General features: G+C 46.7%; 1 protein-coding gene and 1 long non-coding RNA gene across 2 annotated transcripts; one reads left to right on the top strand and one right to left on the bottom strand.

Moving 5' to 3' along the window:
• The first annotated feature begins 507 nt into the window (after positions 1–507).
• LOC144278477 (uncharacterized) lies at positions 508–10,283 on the top strand. Its single transcript, XR_013348590.1, has 4 exons — positions 508–1,210; positions 2,606–2,738; positions 4,048–4,217; positions 10,028–10,283. It is a non-coding gene; the product is annotated as an uncharacterized LOC144278477 (long non-coding RNA).
• UPK2 (uroplakin 2) lies at positions 1,225–2,542 on the bottom strand (the record flags this gene model as incomplete). Its single annotated transcript, XM_077839628.1, has 3 exons — positions 2,514–2,542; positions 2,303–2,457; positions 1,225–1,334 (listed from the first exon to the last, which is right to left on the bottom strand). Coding segments are annotated over exons 1-3 (294 nt in total), but the record flags the coding sequence as incomplete, so codon positions are not given.
• Positions 10,284–20,131: the final 9,848 nt, after the last annotated feature.

Genomic DNA, 20,131 nt, shown 5'->3' with positions numbered 1-20,131 from the left:
TGGTTAAGGCCTTGTCTACACAGACAAGTTGTGTTGCTTTAAATATATCAGTGTAGATAAAGTTGTACAAGGCTTCTTCCAAGTTTCACCAGCTGGGATCCAGCTGGGATGCGCTTATACCATTACAGCTTACTCTTATACGGGAGGGGGAACCAGTGTAAGGCACCTTTATACTGGTGAAACTTCATCCATCTGGGGGCTTGTACCAGTATAACTATTTTAGTTAAAAACCCTAACTGAATAGTTATACCATTATAAGGTGTAGACGAGGTATCACAATCCTTCTTGATCTGCGGTCATTCGCAGAGTCCTCCAGGACAAACAGGGCAGCCAAGACCTGAGCTTCTAATGTAAAAGGAAGAAGGAAAAACTATGTGGGGGGAACTGTCCAGGCCTTTTCTTTCCATCAGAAAGAACCCAAAAAATAAAAAATGGCCCAGCCTTTTGTATTAATTTGCATGTCACTGACAGTGTGGTACTGTCTCCACAGGGGAAGCGACTGTCTGTGGGTTTCTGGGCACCATCCGGCTTCACTTGCGGCCTGTGATTGCCAGCACAGCAATGAGGCCTGCGGAGAGCAGAACCGTGATCACCACCATGACCCCACTGCATGAGATGTCCACAGCTGTGTTCCTGTAATCCACTCCTGAGGAGGAGAATTCATCAGACACCCATGAGTCCAAGGGAAATAGAGCAGACCTTTCCCCACCACCATCCCCCTTATTCAGTATGGACCCAGAACACTGGTCCGCCTCTTCTACTGAAGCTCCAGCTCTGGAGAGTGTGAAACTGTGGAATAGACAATGGAGCGATGTAGTCTGAGGCTGTGCCATGGCTCATGTATATACAGGTACAAATGAAGACCCTTGTGTCTGAGTAGGAGAAGGCCTATGGCTCTGCTCTGGATGTGCTAGAATCCATTACCACATTCTTCCCTTTGATGCAAGGCAGCTGCCTGTCCATCCCTTTCTTAGTAACTCAGCCAGATAAAGGCAGGAGTCTTCAGTGTGCTAGACAAAGTGGCATCACTTACGCTTCAGAGTGACCATGGTGACAGTGTTGCTTGTGGATCTAGAAGGGTCCTTTTTGGGGGTGGAGTAAGAAATGCTGCAGAAGAAGAAAATGCAGTTGAGAGACCCAGGATCACTCCATACCTGCAAACACCTCTCCAGTTGGCCTCCTGGATTTTTACCTAAGAGCCAAAGAGCCGGTGAGGACTAGGTTTGTGACCTGATAAGCATCCAGTCTTGTCAATGTGAACCCACCATTGCTGTCCATTAGGTTGACCAGGTCATGCCTGCCGCAGCATGGGGGCACAGTGAAGTGCCTGATATCTGGTGTGGGGAGGGAAGGAGCTTTTAGAACCCAGGGATTTCCTTGTGGGCCTGGGAGGAGGCCAAACCCCTGTAGAGCTGGTGTACAGATTTTTGGCACAGATTCAGAATGGCCTGGCTTCCTGGTCCTCCGGAGCTCACCAAAGCTGCTTAGTGGGTATCTGTGTAGGGCCTGGTTCCCCACCCCTGTCAAAGCTCCTCAGCAGCCCTTTCAGAAGGTCTTTCCCCTCATAGGGAGAAGGATCCAGGGGTTCCCCATAAATGGAAATCCTATGACAGACAGCAGAAAAGCCACAAGATCACACTGGAGCCAGGCCTGCTGCAAACGTTGTGGGATTCAAATATGCAGCCTCTGGGCTCAGAGCAATGACACTCCCATCACAGAGTCACCTTTGGTTACCCTTCATTCTCTCACCTTGCTTTGGGGTATCCTGCAGTCAGGCCCGCTTGGGCTGTGAGATCTCATATGCTAAGCAGGGATGCAGTTGAGCAGTACTTGGCTGGGAGACCACCATTGAAAACCCCATTCACCATCTTGGGCAGAAGTCTCATGAGTTCATCCCCATCAAAACCAGAAAATAGGCACCACCCAGTTTGGATTTAACCCCAAACAGAACCACAAAGGTAGGCTCCAACCTGGGAATCTGAATCTGGAACTATGAAATCTGAAGGGGTTTGAACTCAAGATTTCACCCCCTCTAATTAAAATTACTAAGGTTATGCAGTGACTCAGTGGTAGGGGTGGGAACAGAACAAAGGAGCTCTGATTCCCTGCCCACACTGCTTTCACTGCTAGACTAATTCCCCTGCCAATGCTGGGCAAGAACCCAGAAATCCTGACTCCTTACTTTAACCACTAATCCTGGCTGCTAAAACTACAGCAAAAACTCCAGTTGCTGTGTGTAAACCTATGGCTGCCTGTGCTGGGGAGCTCGGGACAATTGTTGGGGAGAAGGCATCTCACTGACCTGTGGTTCCGTTGAGATGTGTGATATGGATGCTGGCGTGTGCCCCAGTGAACTGGCACAGGGGCACTGCCATCAAGAAGCTCTCAGCAAATGCTGGAAAGAGCACACTGGAAAAGCTGGAGATGTTGAAATCTGAAAGCACTACAGATGAAACTCTGGATGGATAAGAACCTTCAGCTCCCCACAGTAGACCTGCCTGTTGGCCCCCTACTCCCTCCCCACCCCCAGCCAGGCTCCCATGTCTGGCCCCAATCAGTTCTTCATGCTCACCCAAGACAAACCAGATGTCTCCTCTCCTTTTAGTCTGGGGCCTCTTCCAAAGTGCCAGGCCATGTTCATAGAACATCCAGATGCGAGAGCTGTGAAGCTCAGCTTGGATTTTGGATCCCCAGCATTTTCTCTGCAGCTTGAGGTTTGGATCCAGCCCATCTCTGAGGTGTGTCTTCTCATAAGTTCCCTCAAATGCTTTGCCGGTGTTGTCCCTGGTGAGGGAGTGGCAACCAGAGCTACAGGGAGAGGGTAACCAAGGGTGTTTGGCCTGGCTACTAGGCTATGCAAGCTGGAGCTTGGGCTCTTCCAGGTGGGAGAACTTTTCCTGTTGGCATAGCTACTGCTGCTTGTGGAGATGGTTTGATTATATCGACAGGAGAGCTCTCTCCCATCAGCATAGAGTAGCCCCAAATCTTCAAGACACACAAAGGACCTCCAGCAGTTGCATTGATTGGGACTGGAATATAAAGGGTTAATAGCTGCAGTACTGATGTGAGGCCAACCATCTGCAGGTGTGTAGATCAGTGGGTGCTGAGTATCAGGTGGCCATAAATAGGAAGGGGAGGGAGGGGAAGCTTTAGGGCTGAAACTGCAAGAGTAGGTAAACTTACCTTCTCTGTGCAGTAAGAATGAGAGTACTTTGTCCCTGTAGGAGGAGGCCTCTCCTCTGAGGTGCTTCAGGCACTTTAAAGATGCTAAGTGAGAGTGCCCCCTCCCAGCACTGCTGGGTGTTGGCAGGATCCCCATTGTATAAATGGGAAAAGCAAGGCACTGAGAGGAGTACCTGACCTGTGCAGAGTCAACACAATGAGACAGTAGCAAAAATGGGAACAGAGCCCAGAAGTCCTAGCTTCAGTTGCCTGCTCTATTTGCATTCTGGTACTGAGCTGAAATTTCAGAGCCGTCTCAGGGAATAGCTCTTCTTATTTGTTACCTTCTGAACACCTATGAACATGTTAGAAACAGTTGTAATAATTTTCCCCCCTTGATCTTAGGGGCTAATGCGTTTCAAGTTCCCTTGGAGAATTTCTGAGGTTCTGTCCATTGTGTCTGTGATTTTTGCACTCCTTCTGGGGCCCTCCACTGATGTGCCCTTACCCCTATGGCCAAGGAGAATCCCTTAGGATATCCACCCAGACTCACATTGACAAGGAGCTGGTTCCAGAACTCATTCCATATCCTGAGCAGCATCTCCCTACTCCATGATCTCTCAGCCCATTACAGTTTTGCCCAGCCAGGTCAGGATCCTCAACTATCATGTACACATGGGGACATTGAGGCACCAGAGGGGTTGGGACTTGGTCAGGGTCACACTTGAGTCCGTGACCATGTTAGTCCTGATTCCCAGTGTAAACCACAAGTTCATCCGTCCTCCCTGCAGCCATGTGTTTCCTTCTGGCCACCCTGTAGTTCCAATGTTAGAAACCTCAAGGAACCAAGCAGCAGCAACAAATGCTTTGGATATCACATTTCAGAGAAAACAGAGGGAGAAAGAGAAAACCTGCTGCTTTGGTCCTCCCGAAGAACATGCAGACAGTCAGAAAGGTCAGCAGTTGCACTGTGAGTGAAGATGAGAGCATACAGAGGTGACGGTAATGATCTGGAGGCTGCCTGGTATCAGAATGGCTGGAATCTTCACAGCCAGGTGAGTTTTACCTGCTCAGGAGACCGCCAAGGGGAGCAGCTTTGCTGAAAACTCTGACCAGATGCCCTTTCCTCACCACGCCCCCCCTGACATTGAGTCACCCATATAATCCACACCCTGGGAATCCAGAGAGGCTTTATCAGGCTGCAACTCAGAGGGATGGGGGCTTCTCCCCCAGCAAGTGGACTTCCCCCTGTTTCGCCCCATGCAGGCAGCAGGGATATGGGCTTTCAGTACAGTTGGGAAGGGATCCCTAGATTTGACAGTAAAACTCTAATTTCTGTGCAACTGCAGGTCTTTGCAAAGGCTTCCAGGCCCCTGCAAGCAGAGGCAGTGTTTGCATGCAGGAGGAGAAGAGGGAGATGGGCAGCAGCAATTGTTGATCTCAGGTGTGTCACAGATGCTGGATTCTGCCAGGTTGTGGGGAGGAGATGAGATGGAATTCTGCCTGCAGTGCAGTTCAGCTGGTAGTGAGAGAATGGGAGGGAGGCACTGTGATCTGAGATCTGACATAGAGACTAAGGGGTCAAGTCCATCCCTGGAGTATAGGTGGTTGCAGGTCCAAGGGCTGAGTTTGGTCCAAGGACTCCTCTGGGCATGATTCCCCTCAATCCCAGAGCCCCAGAGGGATAGGTCAAAACTAGTTGATCTGCTCCCTCCACTCCTGGTTCTATGAGATAGAGAAGACTTGACACAGCAGCAGAGGATATAGTTAAATCATAGCATTTGTTACTGCAAATTTATCCAAACAGATCCAGACACAGTCCCTGCCCCAGAAAACTCACAATCTCAGTTGGGCAGTGGGTGCCCCTTGAGGGGGCATAGCCCAGCAGCTAGTCCTTCTCTCTCAGGTTTGAAGTCCTTCCAGACGTTTTAGACTCTGTGACCCCGCCCTCCCCCCTCTTCTTATCTTATGGTGCATTAGACAAAGTAAAACTTCTGGGATGCAAAAAATTCAACAAAAATGTATGTAGATTCCAAGCATTACTTTCTGTGTGATCAACTGCTTGTGAGAGAGAGAGAGAGAGAGTGTGTGTGTGTTCATATCCATGCACATCTCTGTATCCACACATCTGTAGGAGCATATCCACACTGTGTGAATTACTCCGGGAAAGCTGAGCAAGAGAAACAAGATTTGCATTTGAAACTGATCCATTTGCATTTGCATCCATGGTCATTCTTCTCTCTGGCCTAGTGAGCTCCATAGCCCAGGATCAGCTTCCATCTATGGTCTGTCTCATGAGCCTCCCTCTATGGTTGCTGGTTTCATTGTTTGGGGGAATGTTGCTGTCATGGCTGTGGAGAGAGCTGTCTTCCAGGTAGCCAGTACTAATCCCCTGGAGGGCTTGGAATAAACTGGACTCTGTTCCATGGGCATAGTTCAGAGAGCAGAGGACTGGGGTGATGTCTTCAGGGGTCTGAGTCACTGAGCAGGTGGGCTGCTACCTCTTTTGCAAGTAATGGCTATTTCAAGGAATGTGGCTTCCATTTAAGATATGAGTTGCAGCGGCTAAGCCGGGAGATAATGAACACATGGATCAGTACAGGCATGTCCGTGTCTGGCCAACATATTGTGCACCATTCTGTCAATCATAGATGTAAGGGGCCTATTGGTGGCATCCAATAGCAGTAAAGAGTCCAAAAAGAGATTCTGGGGCTGCTGACTGACCTGGTGATTTGAAGGTAACGGTCCTTGACAGTAAGCAATGTTATAGAGGAGGGAGGGAAGTTCACCCCTCTTCCTACCAGTATCAGCTTCATCTCGGTGCTAATTTTGTCCCAGCTTTGAGAGAGCTGGAAGATGGCGCTGTGTATGTTCAGTGCTACTGCTGGCACTGCAGCCCTTGGTGCTTTGCCAGCTTTCCCAAAAGCCTAGTATAGAGGGCAGAGCCTTGTGGGGCTCTGTGGGTAAAGGTCTTGGAGATAGAGGAAATAGCCCTGAGGATCATCTGGGCAAAGTCTAAGAAGAAGGAGCGTAGCCATTTCAGGGCATTTCCATGCTTCCTACAGCCTCTGAGAGGCAGCCCGGTGATATCTAGTGATCAGTGGTGTCAGATGATACAGGATGTGTGCGAATGGGGTCCCCGTAAGAGATGAATTGGCTCACTGAGTGGGATCAAGATCCTGGAAGGTGGTGTTGGAGGCTCTTTTTTTGCTGTCTGCTTGATTAGTTCACAGAGCCAAGATGCTGGGTGCCCTTCAGATCATTGCCAGCTTTAGATTCCTTTCATCACAGGTCCCCTGGCTAGCAGTGGTCCCATGTGTACTCTTCTCTCTACTTATCCAGAATGAACAGGGGCCAGCGTCTCAGGGGTGGCCCTGATCTCTGCCTCTGCTTCCACAGCTCCTGCTTGTGTGTGTGGCAGGAGGGCAATGTGCTCTTATCCTGGATGTGAGTGATTCTTTTGGTGTGCATCTCCTAGTGGGTGGGAAACAGGAGTCAAATCCCCTTTTCCTCGATTACACAATGTCAGGCCTCCCATGATGACTGTGACTGGAATTTTGCATCCACACTGCCACAGGAGTCGGGATCAGAAGTGGGAGGTGATGGGCCCAGTGCCTCTCCTCATGCTATCATCTTGGAACAAAGATCTCTTTTTGGCATTGCAGTTGCCTTCCATGAGGAGACATGGAGCCTGGTGCTGAGCTGGCCCAGCAACTTCTGTGTGAGGGGAGTTACTAGACAAATCCAGCAGAAAGGACAATTTCTCTGCTTGCCACCTTCAGTGCTGCTGATCAGCTCTCCCCTTACCAGCCCCTCCATTCCCTGTCTGTCACTTTTTCTCCTCTCTCCAGGTATCCTTGCCTATGTTTTTGTCTTGCTGTGATTTCTGCAAGTATGGGGTATGGTGAGCAGAGACAGGGGTCAAGCACGTGCTAGGGCTTATCTATACTTAAAATGCTGCTGCAGCACAGCTGCACTGCTGTAGTGCTTCAGTGTACACACTACCTAAACCGATGGGAGAGGCAGTAATTAGATCGACAGAAGAATTCTTCTGTTGACCTAGCACTGTCTACACAAGGATTTAGGTTGGCTTAACTGTGCTGCTCTGGGATGTGGATTTTTCACACTCCTGACCAACATAGTTAAACTGACCCAATTTTCTAGCGTAAACCGGGCCTAAGAGTAGCAGCTCAGCTTACTTCCAAGTTGCTCAGACGTTTGGAGATATTGGGGGAGGGTAGGAGGCCCCTCATTTTACACTCCTCCCCAACTTTCCCCCCCCCCCCCGCCCCATGTGTCCAGGACTCCAGTCTCCACACTGATTGTGGTGCTCCATAATTTCAAACAAAGAGGATGTGATATGCTCTGGAGGGAAGGGCAGGTCTAACAAATTTGTGTGCTGCAGGAAGGAGACCCACTCAATAAATCACACATGTACCCTGTCAGGACTGGAGCCCAACTCCCAAAACATAGGCCTCTACCGCCTAAGCTAAACAGGATCTTCCTTAGCTGGCACTAACAGTAGGGCCGCAGTCATGCACACAAAGCTAAGAGCCTCATCCTAGCTGTGACTTATTGTGGTTTAAATGAGGCAGAGCTGCGCATTAAAACTGAGTTTTGATTCAGTTATGCTCCTCTCCAGACCTGGTTCTGTTTTGTACAGGATGGCCTAGCTGTGTTCTGTAACCAGTCTTGGACAGACTCAGTAAAGGTCCTGCCTACATTACATGTTGAGATGTGGTTACCACTGGCTCTCTTGATTCTTGTCACTGTAACGTGGTCAGCCTCAAAGACTACTGCGGTCTGCAGAGAAGGAGTCTGTCAGTGCTGCTCCTGGGCCTGTGAATTCCTGTTGGGCCTGCTTTGGTTATTGCTTGTGTTAGAGCCCCCCCAAAAAAGTAGTCCACTTCCTTGGCAAAGAAGGGAGTGGTCTTGCCCACATTGTTCTTGTGCATGTTGCACCACAGCTGACTGGCCTGGTTGCAGGGTCATCTCCTGGTTGCCAACAGTCCCTTATTACGTGGGACATCCCTTATTTTTTCATCTCTGTACAAGATCTGGAGTTCCTGAGTGCTGTAAAAAGAAGCAAGAGATACTCCTGGTTAATATAAGTGAGTACTGCTTATTATTATTATTGATGATGCTGATGATATTGGGAGGAGGGGTGGGGCAGGGCAGAGGTGCTAAAAAAACAGTCCATTATCTTTGAAATACAATGTTGGCAACTCTACCTCCTGCTCTCATTGGCACTCCCTCAGACACGCTGTGCTGCAGCAGGTGTTTGAAGCTGTGGCTCAGGTGCAGCGCTAGCTCCCAGGATTTGTCTGTCCTGAAGGCAGGATCCCTGATCTGTGTGACAGTTAAGAACAGCCCTGATGGTTAGGTTACTCAGAAATGGCTCCCTCTTCCTGATTAAACAGAGGGAGAGGGCGTGTTCAGATGAGCAGAGGCAAACTGAGAAAGAAAGAGACCATGAGGCAGCGAGGAAACCAAGAAATCAGAGAGATGCTGTGGTCCTGTCAGCACCACAACTGCAGCTACGTCGGGCACCTGGTTAAACCTGTCGGTACCTGGGCATGGTTGATATTTGCAGTGCAGATGGATTCTAATCATTGTAACTATCCAGGGCTTTACCATGACTTGAGGGCACAATGAAAACCTGGATAATGTCAAATTCATTGGTCTTCTCCATTTGTAAAGTGGAGGTTAATGACCTTGCCTTAGAGCAAGGCTGGCAGCAGATCTGGGAATAGAATGCCTGAGTCCTAACTCCATAATGCTTAAGGTCCTGTTTCTAGTGGAAATTGAAACCATGCTTTCAGTGGAACATGAGGATAGCCCTGTTTAAGTAGGTCCCTTGACAGGAGTTCTTGTTGCAGCATAGGTAGGACCTGTGTGTGCAAGTCCATGCCTATCTGAACAGCTCTGCAGAAGCGCAGCTGTACCAATATGGGTGCACCACTGCAGCACATCTGGTGAAGATGTTCTATGCTGACAGGAGAGAGCTCTCCCATTGGCATAAGAAAACCACCTCCACGAGCGGTATAAGCTATCTCAGCAGGAGAAGCTCTCCCGCTGACAGTGCTGTGTACAGAAGTGCTTATGTCTGTGTAACTTATATCGCTCGGGTGGTGGAATATTCACACCCATGAGTGATGTAAGTTTTGCCGACATAGGTTGTCTACTCTATAGCCAGACAGTGTGTAAGGGGGTAGGTGGGAGGGTGAGTGAAACACACACACATTGTGTGTGTGAGAGAGCCAAGCAATAGCCAGTTCATTGCACAGTAGCTGCACAAATTCCTAGAATAATCAGTTTTCCTCAGCTTTATGTCCTGACTTGGAGGTGTCTCGAGTACAGACACTTTATTTTTCGGGTGGGGGAAGAGCAAATTTGCACCCCCTATGTCCTTAAACTCTGTGAACTTGCAGCAGAAGAGCTGATCTCAGATCTCTGCCCCTCCTCCAAGATTTTCAAAACTACTTCAAAGTCAAGTTGACAAGAGTATTTGGTAGTTCTGGGTTTGCTGCTCACCTTTTGCGCTGCTACCCCACTGAACAAAGCATGGCGTTTCCCTTTGATTTCCATGTTTGATAGCAATAGGAGAAAGAGTTTGAAATGTTCTGCAATCTTTATAAAAAAAAAAGAAAGGAAGAAATGTGCTCTGATACCTTTCCAGAGTGCTGGTCTCTGATGAGGGAGGATCAGAGAGAGGCTGACTGACAATAGGACGGTGGTTTGAGGTAGCCAGGGAAAAGACCTTAATCACAGGGAAATTAGCTCGGTGACAGGCTGATACTTGGACAGAGGCTTCAAACAGCAGAGATGGCAAATATCTTAACATTTTATCTCTCCTCTTATAAAGGGAATAGCAGGTGGACTGCTGAGCAGGACTGAGGGGCTTTGGCAGAGCTGCAAGAGGAGCCCATGACTGAACTAGCATTGGGTCTGCAGGTTGGGACTGAGGGTCATTCGCAGCCTGAGGATAAGTGGAATGCAGGACTAGAAGGGAAGTTCAGTCCACATGGAAACAGAGCAAGATTGAGTGGAATACAAGGAAGCAAGATGCACCTGCACTATCTCTATCGGTGCCTGGCACATGCAGAATTAAAATCCTAAAAAAGGCATAAAATTCTGTTCCCATGATGGGGAAGTTGTGTTATTGTTTTTAAATTTCCTTGTTCCAATAATTCTGATAATCTTGGAGCCACATGTCATCTCTGGATGCTGCAGCAAGCCTCCCTCCACACCTTTGCTGCCACTAATGGGTTTTTTGTGTCACTGAGGAGGAAAATTGCATTTTATAAGGAAATAACAGAATACCACAAGCAAAGCAGGTGGTGGGGAAATGGAGAGTCCCCCTACCCTGGCCTAGCTGGGACACACTGGAAAAGCATATCCCCTCCTGCTCTGAGTCCCTGTTGCCAATGCCCCTCAATCCTGACCCACAGTATGCCCTGCTATCCCACTCACAGTCATCCCCCCACAGTTGTGCTAATGCCCTTCATGACCACAACGATAGAGCCTGCTGCTGCATTTCCCTTTGAATACAAACTTGCCAGGTGAGACCTGCGAAGAGAAGGGAGCAGTCCTCTGCCTAGGAGAGAAACAAAGACTTCCCTCTCACTGGTGCGCCTGTCATCCAGGAGGGGAATGACTTCGCGACTGGCGTTGCCTGCCCACCAGAGGGCGCTGCCGGTTGCCTATCGGGAGCCCAGGGGAGCCCAGCCAGCTCGATCTGGTTACGTACAGTATGTAAATATGCAGGAGAAGCGCTGGGCCGTTGGCAGCAGTGTCTCACGGTCGCCCAATTAGGGCTCAGCTGTGCGGAGCACTGCACTATAGTAACCACTAATTAAATATGTGAATGGCCGGGGGAACAGGCGGCAGCCAGTGCTGGTGAGTGTTTAAAGTGACAGCACCTCCCACATGGCGTAATTGTGCCTGGTTTGGTCACAGAAGAATTACACTAAATTTGATGCTGGTTGATAGTCCCTGAGATTCTCTGAGACCTCCTGAGCCAGGCACTGCCTGAGCAATAGCAGAAGACGCTTTCCCAGACTGCCTGGCAAGAGGGGACCCTTCTTTGGGGAAGAGGGACAATCCAGCTGCATGCACACCAAGCCCAGTACTTGTTTAAATGACATCACTGCTTCTGGCCGTTCAGCCTTTGTGCTCACTGCTGAGGCTGCCAGAGAAGGGGGCCAACTAGTGTCAGCTGTGCTGATTGCTTTTGTGATGTGGGCACCTCTCCTGGACCAAGACCAAATCATGCGACTGAAGATGTGAAACTGACTCGAACAATTCTCTGAAGAGGGACATATATAGAGGGACTGTAAACCCCCCTTCATAACCAGGGAGTTGGGTGGGATGGGTTCTAATCTCTGTGGAATGAATATATTCTGGTAAATCTACTATAGTAAATCCACCGGAGAAGGTGCCATATATTCCCTAGCCATTGCCCTTCTGCTCTGCTTTGTTCTGCAAAAATAATAGCATGAGCACTGAGGTGGATTCAGACAGCCTTGTATAAAGGGGTGACTCTCAGGCCTCAGAGTATGACCTAGTGCACTGCATGGTGTCCCTACAAGAAAGGGAATGATAAATACTGCTTCTGTCAACTAAGCCTTGTAGCTTGCATCCAGCACCATGTGGATTTATTATGAGGGCAAGTAAATTATCACAATAGGCATGAAAACACATTCTCCAGAGTTTTCAAGAATTCATGGCTTTGACCAGGCCAAGTGTTGCAGATGGGGCTTTCCAGGACCCAAACCAGTCTGACTGCTCCATGCCAAAGTGCACTCGCAGTATGCCCTTATTTGACAACACCTATCTGTGGGAAAAGCCTATTCTGTAATCAGACTGTCCTCTGTTTTGGATCCCTTTTGTCAAGAAGATGGAGCACATCCATGCCATCAGCCTTCTCTCAGAGGGGAAAGGGAAAAGCTGGATGATGATTCTCTGTGCTGCAGCAAATGCCAAGGCACTACAGCATGTTGCCATGTAGTCTAGGATGGATAGTCCTCCTGTGGCAAGTGGAAGGGATGGATGAGGTGAGGGAGACGTTGAGAGCTGGCCATGGCTTTGTGATTTAAGTTTATGTAGAACCTAGCATGCCAGTGAAGCCTGTGATATTTTAAAAGCTTTATGTGCAGAGACGACCTCACTCTCCGCTGAAATGGAGCCACTTCTGAGGTGAAACAAATCAGTGGTTGGCCTTGAAAATCCTTGACATCACTACACAAGAGTTTAGGGCAGGAAATGAAGAAAAATTCCATATCCAAGTGAAACTTCATAGGGAATTCAGGGAGGCCGAATAGAATAATCAGAATTGGAATTGGGCCAGAACATTGGGGTTAAACACCCCTGGTCTTACAGAAGTATACCTTACATCCCTTAATGACCACAAGTGGCCAGGACCTAAGTTTTACAATATAGTGCCTTCAGCACCATAGTGGAACATTGGGTCAGTGAGAAGAACCGTCTACTGAATCATCAGCACTTCCTACAGAACCCTAGAGGTCTCATATCTAAGTATTGACCAGGCCTGGCTTTGCTTTAACTTATTGGAGATGACAAGATCACAGCCTGAAGTGATACAGCTGCACTCTGAGCTTGTGGAGTGTTGTGTGGGAGGAGATAGGCAGGCCATGGCTGTAATACAGTGTGAAGACATCTGGGACTGGCATAGTATAGGACGTAGTCAGAAACTGGCACTGGTAGTGATACACTGGGAGTGTAGGGTGTTAAACAAGTGCTACCTTCATTTGCCATTATTATCATGATGGATTTAGGCATAGATTCTAAGGCCAGAAGGGACCATTGTGATCATCGTAAATATATTCCATCAACACTATTACCTTTATCAACCAAATTTGTAATCTCATCCAAAAAATAAATCTGAACTCAACTTTCACTGAGGCACAATTGGTGGCATTTTCGTATATGTTACAGAACTAGAGGATCTGGATGAAATCACCTCTTGTCCTTTGTTTCAGCAGCACTGAGCTGGATGCCTCTTATCCCGATCCCTAAGAGGCAACATTCAACATCTAGATTTATAGATTCTGAGGCTAGAAGGGACCATTGTGATTATCTAGTCCAACCTCCTGTATAACCAGCATTTCTCAAATGTGGCCACCGTGGCTGCATGTGGCCACCAGGGACTTTTCTTGCAGCCACAGCCTCCTGGGCCATGAGTGTGTGTGTGTGGCAAAACAGCAGTCCTCTCCCCCAGGGCTGCCAGCAGTGGGTGAGCCCTGCCCACCTCTGAAAAGACAAAAGCTGGAGGAGCAGGCAGCCAGTGAGTTCCTTACCAGGGCTGATGGGGTCAAACTTCAGACCTTGAGTGGCGGGTGGTAGGCTCCAGCCGTGGGGCTTCAGGCTCTGTTCCCTGGCTGTACAGTGGCGGGCTCCGGCCCCAAGGTCACCACCACTCACATACTCCTGGCTGTCGCTGCCTACTCCAGTGCCCCTGGCTCCTGCTGCCTCCATATCAGCCTCCCCATCCAGGGCCTAATTTGTCTTCAGGCTTGCCAGGACTGAGTAAGTTTGCTGTGAAAAGTGATATTTGTATGTTTGTTAAAATCATTTTTCAAGCAGACTTAATAACTAGCAAGTCTGAAAAAAAAAAAAAGTACCCCCCAAAAAAGCAAAAGACATGACAAGAATGTGCAAAGCACTTTATTTGTGCTTCTATTCTGTTTAGGTCCAGTAAAAAATAGAGACAACTGTACATGATTTTGATTATTGAGACTGCAAAAAATAAATCCTACATAAATAAATTATAATAATTTGGACATGTGTATATTTATTGGTTTTTCCTAAAGTTAATTAAGTATTTTAGGAACAAATTGTCAGAGTAGCCACCAGCAGGAGTTGGTGCCCTCTGAGGCCACCAAAAAATTTGTTGTGAGAACCCTTGCCCTAGAACTTCCCCAGAATAATTCGAAGTGCATATGTTTTGGAAAAACATCCAATCTTAATTTTAAAATTCTCAGTGGTGAAGAATCCACCACAACCCTTGGCAGATTGTTCCAATGTTTAATTACTGTCTGACTTTGCCTAGTTTCAACTTCCAGCCATTGGATCATGTTAGACCTCTCTCTGCTAGATTGAAGAGCCCATTATTAAATATTTGTTCCCCATGTAGATACTTATAGACTGTAATCAAGTCACCCCTTAAATTTCTCTTTGTTAAGCAAAACAGATTGAGTTCTTTGGGTCTATCATCAAAAGGTATGGTTTTCAATCCTTTAATCATTTGCGTGGCTTTTCTCTGAATCCCCTCCAATTTATTAACATCTTTCTTGAATTGTGGGCACCATAACTGGACACAGTATTCCGGCAGTGGTTGCATCAGTTGTAAATACAGAGGTAAAATAATATCTCTCTACTCCCACTCGAGATTCCCCTGTTTATCCATCCAGGATCTCATTAGCTCTTTTGGTCACAGCATCACATTAGTAGGTCATGTTCAGCTGATAATCCACCACAACCTCCAAGTGTTTTTCAGAGTCACTGCTTCCCAGGCTAGAGTCCCCCATCCTGTTAATATGGCCTATATTCTTTGTTCTTAGGTGTATACATTTACATTGAGCTGTATTAAAATGCATATTGTTTGATTTGGCCCAGTTTACCAAGCAATCCAAATTTCTCTGAATCAATGACATTTCCTCTTAATTATGTACCACTCCCCCAATTGTTATGTCATCTGCAAACTTTATTAGTGATGATTTTGTGTTTTCTTCCAGGTCATTGCTAAAAATGTTAAATTGTGTAGGCCCAAGAACTGATCCCTGCAGGACCCCACTGGAAACACACTCGCTTGATGACAATTCCTGTTTACAATTACATTTTGAGACCTATCCGTTATCCAGTTTAGTAATCCGTTTAATACATGCTATATTAATTGTATATCATTCAAGATTTTTAATCAAAATGTTGTGTGACACCAAGTCAAACACCTTACAGAAGTCTTAAGGATATTATGCTAACAGTGTTACCTTTATCAACCAAACTTGTAATATCATCAAAAAAAAATCTAGTTAGTTTGACAGGATCTATTTTCCAAAATCCCATGTTGATTTTCATTAATTAGATTCCTCTGCTTTAATTCTTTATTAACTGAGTCCCATATCAGCCGCTCCATTATCTTTCCCCGGATCGATGTCAGGCTGACAAGCCTATAATTACCCAGGTCATCCTGTTTACCCTTTTTAAAAACTGGCACAACATTAGCTTTCTTCCAGTCTTTTGGAACTTCCCCAGTGCTCCAAGATTTACTGAAAATCAACATTAATGGTCCAGCAATCTCCTCCTCTTAAATTCAAGTTAACTGGACCTGCTGATGTAAAAATGTCTGATTTTAGTAGCTTCTGTTGAACATCCTCCAGAGATACTAGTAAAATGGAAAGAGTGTTATCACCATATGATGAAATTATAGCTGTTTTTTCACCTAACACAGAACAGAAATATTTATTGAATAGTTCTGCCTTTTCTGCATTATTATTGTTGATAATTCTACCATGTCTATCTAGTAATGGACCAAAACCATTGTCAGGATTCTTTTTACTCCTAATATCCTTAAAAATACTCCTTATTGTCTTTAACTCTGTAGGCCATAGATTTCTTCTTGCGTCCTTTTGCTCCCCTTAGCAATTTTCTATATTGCTAACTTTTGATTTATATCCATTCCTATTAACTTACCCTTTCTTCCATTTGTTATATATATTATTTTTCATAGCTGCCTTCACTTTACCCTCTAAATCAGGTCAGTTTTTTAACCAGTATGGCCTTCTTCCTTGATTGCGGCGTTTGGGGCATCTAGTAAGATATTTTTAAGTGATTCATGATCATCATTCACATTTTTCTGATTTAATTCTTCCTCTCAACTGATTTGGCTCGTAATTGTTCTGAGCTTTATGAAATTGGTCCTATTAAAGTACCAAGTATATATATATTACAGGTCTGAACTTCATTCCTCACCTAAATGTATTAGTTTGTGGATTCACGTCCCAGCCCCTGTATCCAAGCACTGAAGCCAGAATTCACACTCTGAGCCTTTGAGTACAGTAGGATCCACACATCAGGGCATTAGTGTCAGGATTCAAAGCCTTCGGGTGAGGTAGACAGTATCATACAGATGCACAGCTCCTGCTCCAAGCTGAGGGCTGTCACTCAATGGGGAGTCACTGAGATGTGTGGAATGTGTCATTTAAAGCATCACTTGAAAAATCACATTCCTTTTTATGAAAGAGACAAGGTGGGTAAGGTAATATTTTTTTATTGGACCAACTTCTGTTGATGAAAAAAGACAAACTCTTGAGCTACACTGACCTGAAGAAGAGCTCTGTGTAGCTTGAAAGCTTGTCTTTCACCAACAGAAGTTGGTCGAATAAAAGATATTGCATCGCCCCCCGTCCTTGTCTTTCTGATGTCCTAGGACCAACATGGCTGCAACAACACTGTAAACAGCAACAGAAGATATTCCTTTTACTATAACTTGAAACAGGGATATTGTGTCTTTAAGGCACCCCCTTCCCATTTTCCCTAATACCTCAAGGCCTCTGAGTGTTTCTGGAGGAGCGGATCAGTGCGAGAGTTTAAGGCATCTCTCCCAACCCTGCTGCACTGCTCACTTACTGCTCTGAAGGCTGTGCTTTGCCATTTCCATGGAAACCATTAGTTGCTAAGCAACTGGAGCATCATCTGAGCTGAGCCCTCGCATCTAATTATCCCATCACTGTAGCTAAGAGGGGTTTAGGGGGGAGTGGGGGGATTAACTCTTCTAACATGGCAGATCCATTCACAACATTTAAAGGTACAGTGTCTACCTTTCACAGTGTGTATTGATAGGCCCCTGATCAGGTGTGATTGTTTGGTTATCATGTATAATCTCAGCGTGAGAAAGTGGACAGGCTTAGGCGAGCTGCAGATACACCCTCATGTTCCTTACCCCTGTTAGGAGCCCTCAGTACCTCTGTCTACTTAAATTGTGTGTGCTGTCCTTAGATGTATGTGGACATTTGTATGTTGTGGACTCTGCCACATTTCTCATGTAGCTGCTTTCATAGAAATGTAGGGCTGAAAGAGAACTCAAGAGGTCATCTAGTCCATCCCCGTGTGCTGAAACATTATTAAGTAAACTTAGATCATACTTGACATATGTTTGTCAAACCTGTTTTTACAAACCTCCAAGGATGAGGATTCCACAACCTCTCCAGATGAGCTGTTCCATTACATGCCTTCTTGCTGTCTGTGTTGTGGTCTGCTTGACATTGGGGCACAGACACTGACATGGAAACAACTCCCCATGATGTCATCTCTGCTAGGTAGAGTATTGTTAATTCTTCAGTCTTCAGGCATCCTCATCCTGTTTGCTTTTAGAGATGGATGGAGCAAAGCTGTCACAATACACTACAGGAAAAACACGTTATTGAGCCATTGTGAATCAGCCCAACTGAACTTCTGACCCACAGACTTTGGTCATTCAAATAAAACAGGAGCTGGATGGCACCTGCCTGTGTTCTGGTGTGTGCAAATCTAGAGCCAGATTGAGGTTTTACAAAACTAATTTTAGTCCTCAGTATTGCCAGCCTGCATTTGCTTCCCATTGACATGCTCTGAGTCAGTGGCAGGGTGACCAACCCCCGGAATGATGGGTTCCACCACCTTGATTGATGACCTTCCTGAAAGTCATGCTGCACCAAGTGCTTGTGTAAATGACATCACTTCTTCCAGTCACACTGACTGTCAGCCAGAGTGACATCAGTATGGAGAATGTTACCTTTCAGAGCCATGGGAACAAGGGAACCTGCCAGGTAGGCAGCAGTCATGTATATGCATGTGCAGAAACAGTCCTTACCAATCTGAACTCTCCAGATGGTTTTTCTATCTCCCTACTTTTTCCCCGTTCCTCCCCCACCTCCCTGCCAATCAAACTCCTCTAGCAGCTTTTGTCTGTGTATGGAGTGTCTTTCAAAGTCTGTAATAAATACTAGCCTAGAGGAAATGGAAACCTCATGCTCCTTAGCACAAGAACAAAGATCATAGAGTAGCACAGAGTCAAAACAGTCACAGGGGAAGGCAATGAAAGTGTTGACCAGAGTCTTCAGCTATCAGTGATGTCAGCAAGCAGCCCATAACAATATACTCCATTACATCCTGTAATGAATACAGAACATGCCTTGTAGCAGGTGCTTCTGCACAGCTGCTGCTCAGCCCCACCTGCCTGTTCATAGTGTCTGTGCAAGAAGATGGCACTTTTCAGAGAACTCCTTTCCTGCTCTCCTCTGGTTAGCCAGATACTGAGGAATTGCTGCTACTTCTCCTGAGAGAAGAGCACTTCTCTGGCTGCTGCTTGGTGGCTGGATCCTTGGCGACCTGGAGGTCTGCAAGGGAGGCTCCCAGCTGTTAGCATTGTTGCATGGAGACCATGACCAGCTCAGTGTTACTACAGAGTCTTTGGGTGGTGGTGGGTGCAGCATCTCAGGATGTAGGTGCCTGGGGATAGGATATCTTCCGTAGGAGAGCAACATGGTATAGTGGGAAACTTTTTGGGAGTCCCCATAATCCTTACACTGAATAGAGGGGAATCCCACCATATTCCCTGTCATTCACTGCACCTTTGCCCATCTTTGAACCCAGACTTCTGTCATGACTATGGCCTGCAGGCTCCATCAAGCCCAAGCGATATGCTGTGCCAACCTGTTACCTATGTTTCCCCTCCCTTTTCCCTGGCACGATTGCAGGCCTTGGAGCTCTCTGAGGAATGAGTGATTTGGGATTAGGTGGGAGGCAGCTGCTTGGGAAGGTAGATCAGATATCTCCCCCCCTTGCCCTCAGGATGGGGAGGTTGTTATTAGAGCTCTATAATGATTGTGTGGAGGGGGCAGACAGAGGAGAGAGAGAGAGAAATATTTTGTCATGAAAACAGGAAATGTAATTAAAGCCTACATGATAATTAAGAGCTGAGGATAAGGGGGTAGTTTTTGGATTTCTGGCTGGAATCTCAATGGCATTGGTAATTAGGCACCTTGCGTAACGCTAATAAATAAGGAAGAATAACTGGAGGGAAGGAGGGCATGGAGTGAGCCTTCAGCAGAGGAGGGAACAGAAGTGCAGAAGTTCCTGGAGTTTGAGGGAGGAGTGTTTAATGTAATGGAAGGTTCTGCTCTTATGGCTGAGGCTGGGAGAGGGGACTAGGAATGTGGTGCCCACCTTTTCTTCTCCAGGCCTTTGGTCTAACTCAGCCAGATTGATAACAACGGGAAGCTGTTCCTGTCCAATGTCCTTGTCTTGCAAACCTGCAGCTCAATTAACTCCCTTGCCCCAGACTCAGCAGAGGGGCAAGGGCTGAATGAGTCATGGAGAATGAATTACCTTCTTGCCCTGAACCCCCACAGCTTGCAGCAATGCTGCCCATGCAGTTGCTGTCCTGTGGGTAGAGGGTTTAATTCTCCGCAGCTTTAGGCTGGTAGCTTTTTACACTTTAAAAAAAAATTGGATAAAACTTCTAAACTTCCGTCAGCTCATTGCATCCATGCAGGGGAGATCTTGGCTAGCTGCAGTCCTCAGAAGACAGTTAATGGGCAGGGCAGCTGCTACCATAGCTCATTTTGCTGACCAGGGCACCTGAAATCCTGCTAATCTCCCTCTTTTGGAAATGTGTGAAAATGCTTAATCAGGTTCAGGCCCCCAGTGGCTGCAGCTGCCTTTATTAAGGAATTTAATGCTTAGGGCTCGTTTAGACTACCACTTTTGTTGGTAAAAAGAAAAGGAGTACTTGTGGCGCCTTAGAGACTAACCAATTTATTTGAGCATGAGCTTTCGTGAGCTACAGCTCACTTCATTAGACGCATACCGTGGAAACTGCAGAAGACATTATATACACACAGAGACCATGAAACAATACCTCCTCACACCCCACTGTCCTGATGGTAATAGCTTATCTAAAGTGATCATC

The sequence above is a fragment of the Eretmochelys imbricata genome, chromosome 22, assembly GCF_965152235.1.
Source record: "Eretmochelys imbricata isolate rEreImb1 chromosome 22, rEreImb1.hap1, whole genome shotgun sequence".
In the NCBI taxonomy this organism is placed as follows: Eukaryota; Metazoa; Chordata; order Testudines; family Cheloniidae; genus Eretmochelys; species Eretmochelys imbricata.
Note: the sequence above shows the minus strand (reverse complement) of the source record. Positions and strands in the feature narration are given on the sequence as shown.